Source organism: Camelina sativa, chromosome 5 (assembly GCF_000633955.1).
Source record: "Camelina sativa cultivar DH55 chromosome 5, Cs, whole genome shotgun sequence".
In the NCBI taxonomy this organism is placed as follows: domain Eukaryota; kingdom Viridiplantae; phylum Streptophyta; class Magnoliopsida; order Brassicales; family Brassicaceae; genus Camelina; species Camelina sativa.
The window spans coordinates 10,245,563-10,251,471 of record NC_025689.1 but is presented as its reverse complement, the minus strand read 5'-3'; the positions used below and the strand labels follow the sequence as shown (position 1 = coordinate 10,251,471).

Below are 5,909 nucleotides of genomic sequence, written 5' to 3'. Positions count from 1 at the left end.
CCTCTGATGATCATTTTTAATTATACCCTTCCTTTATTTTTAAAGACATTTTTGCCCTTGTGTTATAATTATACCTTCTTCGTCTTCGTCTCTTCTTCTCCGGAGACATCTCGCCTTCTCCGGTCGGATCTCTCCTCCAACGTTATCACTGTTTCTCCCATCGTCTTCGTCTTCGTCTCTTCTTCTCCGGAGACATCTCTCCTTCTCCGGTCGGTTCTCTCCTCCGCCGTTATCACTGTTTCTTCCGTCGTCTTAGTTCTCTCTTTAGTTCGTCGTCTCTTCTACCCCTTTCGTGTAAGTGTTTCTCCCATCGTATTGAGCAATTGAGTTTTTAGGTCTTATAAAGTAAATCTCTCCTCCACCGTTATAAATTGAATTTTTTTAGGTCTTAATCACTTGCTCTTTTAGATCTGTTCGTGATAATAAAGTCCTTTTCTCCCATTGTGTAAGCTTGTTTCTGTTTTTTTGTTTTGATTTCAATTTCAATTTTGTGTTAGCTATTAGATTGTTTGTTTCGATTTCAAATTTGATGTCAGAATTTTTTTAGGTCTTAAGCACTTGCTCTTTTAGATCTGTTCGTGATAATAAAGTCCTTTATTAGATCTTTGGACATCTACGGTTATTCTTTGATATAGTTGTTCAGATCTTTCTTCTTTTAATGTAGTTTTATTGGTTTGTTTTCTTAGGATTTGTTTGGGTGTACAAATGATTGAATTGTATTCAGTATGTGGTTTGGAAGTTGAACAACAACATTCATTGGGAATTTGAGATGGATAATGAAAGGGGAGCTTCTTTGATTAACATTGATGAGAATACTAGATTTAGTGAGTTGTTAAAGATTATGTTAGAAGATTTTGACATTGATATTCAGGCACAATGTTTAAAGCTTAGTTATACATTGCCTGCTAAGTCTTCTACTATAGGTAGTATTCCTATCTTTATTAGAAATGATAGGCAGCTTGAAGCTTTTAAACTCAAATATGCACAAAGTGGAGGAGTTCTTCATCTATGTGTTACTGTTGAGGATTTTTGTGAGACTGTAGAGCATGTATTTTTAGTAAACTCATTCTTTTGTTATTTTCTAATATTGTTTTAGAAAACTAACTGATTTGAGGAATGTTTCTTTATCAGGGTCAACCTAGCTCTACTACTTTTATTGAGAGTGTTACTGCTGTTACTCAGGTAACTTTCTACTTTAGAATTTTAAATTATTTCTTGCTTACAAATCCTTATAAAATTCTTTGAAAGCACTTGTAAAACGTTTTCAATACTTTACAAATCCTTTCAGGATCAAACAAGCTCAAATCTGTTAGTTGGGAATGTTATTGATGTTTATACTCATACTCAGGTAACTTACAATGGTATAAATGTTTTAATTGCCTTTTCAACCCGTTTTAAAAACCTTTGAAAACAGTTGTAAACCTTATTAAATCCTCTGAAATCACTTGTAAAATCTTTTAAAAAACCATTGATTTGTACTTTCAGTATCAACCAATACCAAATCCATATGTCGAGAGTGTTCCTCCTGCTGCTTCTTCAAGTCAATATACTGGCACTTTTGATGATTTTACTGCTACTCATACTCAGGTAACTTACATTTAAACACTTTAAAAAACCTTTTGAAAACGGTTGTAAACCTTATTAAATCCTTTGAAATAACTTGTAAAACCTTTTAAATAACCATTGATTTGTACTTTCAGGGTCAACCAATGCCAAATCCATATGTCGAGGGTGTTCCTCGTTTTTATTGTTCTCCTGTTGGTTCTTCAAGTCAATATACTGGCAATTCTGATGATTTTACTTCTACTCATACTCAGGTAACTTACATTTAATCACTTTAAAAAACCTTTTGAAAACGGTTGTAAACCTTATTAAAACCTTTGAAATAACTTGTAAAACCTTTTAAATAACTTGTAAAACCTTTTAAATAACCATTGATTTGTACTTTCAGGATCAACCAATACCAAATCCATATGTCGAGGGTGTTCCTCGTAACATGACAACCTCTGTTGGGTATCCATCTGGTTCTTCACACTCAACTGGTCTAATCGATGTTGATTCACTGTTTTGTGGAAAGTTATTCAAAGACAAAACAGAAATGAGAAGTCAGATGCGGATGTATGCAGTCAAGCATAGTTTTGAGTTTCATACTTTTAAGTCAGACAACAAGAGGTATGTTCTTAAATGTATTGATGAAAAATGTAGTTGGAGGCTAGGTGCTACTAAGGCTAAAGCATCAGATAGCTTTGTTGTTCGAAAGTATATTAGTCAGCACAGCTGTGACTCTGCTTTAAGGAATGTTAATCATCGCCAAGCATCTGCAAGGACTTTGGCTGGTTTGGTTAGTAACCATTTTGCAGGAGGAAAGCTTCCTCTCAGACCCAAACAGCTCATGGAAATTTTTAGGAATGACCATGGAGTTGGTGTCTCGTACTCAAAAGCATGGAGAGCTCAAGAACATGCATCAGAACTTGCTAGGGGTATACCTGCTGATAGTTATGAGGTTTTACCGAGTTGGTTTCACATGATAGAAAAGAAGAATCCAGGTACTATCACTTACATCAAAGCTGATTCTGATAATAAGTTTAGATATGGTTTTCTGGCTTTTGGTGCATCAATTAGAGGTTTTAAGTTGATGAGAAAAGTTATTTCTATTGATGGCGCCCATTTGAAATCAAAATATAAAGGGACTTTGCTTGCTGCATCAGCTCAGGATGGTAATTTTCAGTTGTATCCTATTGCTTTTGCTGTTGTTGATTCTGAGAATGATGCATCATGGGATTGGTTTTTGCGGTGTTTGAAGACTATTATTCCTGATGAAGAGGATCTAGTTTTTGTGTCTGATCGGGCTTCTTCAATTGCAACTGCGCTATCAGTAAATTATGTACATGCTCATCACGGGATCTGCACTTTCCACTTGCAAAAGAACCTGGAAACACGATTTAGAGCTTCGGCTTCTCTTCTTCCAGTTGTTCATGATGCTTCAAGAGCTTACACTCAGTATGATTTTGATTATTTGTTCACTCAAATTTCCAATGGTGATCCGGATCTTGGAGAATATCTTTGGCAAGCTGATATTAGGAAATGGTCACGTGCATATTCTCCTTCAAACCGGTACAACATTATGACATCTAATTGTGCCGAGTCCATTAACTCCAGGTTAAAAGAGACTCGTGAGTATCCAATTGTCTGCCTGTTTGATACAATCAGGTCTATTTTGACTAGGTGGTTTAATGAACGACGTGAGGAGAGCTGTCGACATCCATATGCTGTTACTACAAAAGTTGGGAATAAGATGAATGAATCTTATAATAATACTACCCGCTGGCTTGAAGTTAGTCAAGTAAATGAAAATATCTTCGAGGTTAAAGCAGCTTTAAAGACATATATGGTGAATTTGGACACAAGGAAATGCACATGCTGTATGTTTGATATTGACAAATTCCCTTGTGCACATGGAATTGCTGCTGCCAAACATGTCAATCTCAATGAAAACATGTTTGTTGATGATTATCATTCCACTGAAAGGTTATAACTCTCTTCTTTAATAAGGTTTTTAAAAGGTTGCTAAAGTAACGGATCCGACAGGTTTTTACAATGTTTTAAAAGGTTTTAAAAGGTTTTATAAGTTATTTATAAGGTTTATAAACAGTTTAAAAAAGGTTTTACAAGGTTTTACAAGGTTTTTCAAAGGTTTATCAAAGTTCTATAAGTCTTATCTTCCTCTTTTTTATTTTACAGATGGCGTTTAGGATATTCAGAGAGCATTCACCAGTAGGTGATATGGAGTATTGGGAGATTCCAGAGAGTGTTAGTACTTATATTCGGCCACCTTCTACTCGTATACCTAGTGGCAGGCGAAAGAAAAAGGGAATAGCTAGTTCATGGGAGTATGGAAAGGCTAAGACAAATTCAAAACAATACAAATGCAGTAGGTGCGGTCAGTGTGGTCACAACAAATCTAGTTGTGTAGCTGCTATCTAACTCTGTCTCTCTCTTTAATTCAACTTGAATTTGTTCTTTTTAATAAAATATTTTCAGTCTGGTGTTGTAAACTCCAATTTCTTAGATTTTTTTTTAGATTTATAATGATTTTATATTGATTATAAATGATTATAATGATTTTACTGTTTTAAATAATTATAAACAACTTGTAATGCCTTTTAAAATAGCAAGTCGTACTGTTTTAAAATAATTTACAAACAACTTGTAAAACCTTCTAAAACATGTTAAAAACCATATATACTCTTGTAAAACCCTCCAACGATTAAAAACCATATATATACTCTTGTAAAAAGCAAGTCGCCACACTCTCTCTCTCTTCCCCTTCCCCTTCCCCTTCCCCTTCCCCTTCCTCTTACTCTTCTTCATCTCTCTCTCTCTTCTCTCTCACTGCAAAAACACTAAATTTCCTTTGATTTCACCATCTTCAGTCTTCTTCACTGCTTCGTAATCAAACACCAAGCAAAACCCTCCAACGATTTTAGATGATTTGAAGAGATAGAGACGATTTCGAATTTTGATTTCGAATCGCTTAAGTTTTTTTTGTGGAAGACGATTGAAGGGGTAATATGTGAAGAGCCACTTCGAAACAGCGAAGGGGTGAGTTTTGAAGGGGTAAGATTTTAAGGGATAAGACTTCGAAGGGTTAATTTTTTGAAGGGGTATTACGCGAAGCGTCGCATTGGTTAGGTTTTAATTAAGCGTTGAAGGGGTACTTTTTGTAAACCAAAGCGACGCTTCGCCTATTATATATACTTTTTGTCTCACGATATCTCCTTAATCATCTCTCAGATTCGAAAAATCAAACCTTTGTCTCCTAAATCATCTCCCAGATTCAAAAAATCTATTTACCTTCTTCCTTCAATCTGTCAGAAATGGCCTGTCGTTCTCCTTCAAGCCATATAAGAACTGATCTGAAATATCTGAACAGGGATCTTTCGCCAAACGTCACAGCAGGTAAACACATACATCTTCTGATTAGATTTGATTTACTGTTAAGGATAAAAGAGATTGAGGGTTTGCCTTTATTTTAGTAACTGTTGATGACGACATTTTTCGTTGGGAGGCCACTCTAATCGGACCGGTGAACACCCCTTATGAAGGGGGAGTGTTTAAACTTAGGCTTAGTTTTCCACCTGATTACGCAAGAAGTCCCCCCAAGGTATCTACTTTTGATTATACTCCTTTTTATTTTAGCAAGCCTGTTTATTAGGACTCCTTTTTTTGCAGCAACTCAATAGTTTTTTAAATAAATTTTCTTGATAATGCAGGTTGTTTTAATCACAAGAATTTGCCACCCAAATGTATCAGATAGGGGTGGCATTTACCTAAAAGTTTTGAGGACAGACTGTTGGATTCCCTTGCCAATTGTTATGCTTTTCAAGGGATTAGTGGAGAAGTTGATTGAACCAGAGGTCAATAATGAAGAACAGACCATTGAATATCTTGCCAACCTCTACAAATTTGATAGGAGAAGGTTTGAAGCCATGGCTAGAGAGATGACTAATCAATACGCTGGTAGAGGGAACTGAAATATGAACTTAAATAGTTCATATCTATTTTTAAGAACTCTTGAATAATTTATCTTGTTTTTGTTTTTTTAATAAAATATTTCAGTCTCTGCTCTTGTAAACTCCATTGTAAAATATATTTTTATTCAGAGTTTACTGTTTTAAAATATTAGAAATAACTTGTAAAGCTTTTAAAAAAGCAAACCAAATTGATATATATCATTATAAACAATTTGTAAAACCTTTTAAAATTTCTAAAAACAAGATATACTCTTAAAGGTTTAAATGTTTAAAAGGTTTATATGCCCGTTTAAAAGGTTTTAAAACCCTCTAAAAAGGTTTTAAAAGGTTTTTAAAACTTTTAAAGCTCTCTTAAAACCTTTTAAACCCTTGAAA

The 5,909-nt window shown here is 34.6% G+C and overlaps 2 protein-coding genes across 2 annotated transcripts; both read left to right on the top strand.

Moving 5' to 3' along the window:
* On the top strand, positions 770 to 3,984 carry LOC104789092. The gene is made up of 5 exons (XM_010514839.2): positions 770 to 1,048; positions 1,132 to 1,182; positions 1,289 to 1,348; positions 2,078 to 3,478; positions 3,742 to 3,984. The coding sequence occupies exons 1-5, from the start codon at positions 770 to 772 to the stop codon at positions 3,982 to 3,984; spliced, it is 2,034 nt and encodes a 677-aa protein (XP_010513141.2).
* On the top strand, positions 4,878 to 5,534 carry LOC104789091 (ubiquitin-conjugating enzyme E2-16 kDa-like). The gene is made up of 3 exons (XM_010514838.1): positions 4,878 to 4,959; positions 5,037 to 5,164; positions 5,274 to 5,534. The coding sequence occupies exons 1-3, from the start codon at positions 4,878 to 4,880 to the stop codon at positions 5,532 to 5,534; spliced, it is 471 nt and encodes a 156-aa protein (XP_010513140.1).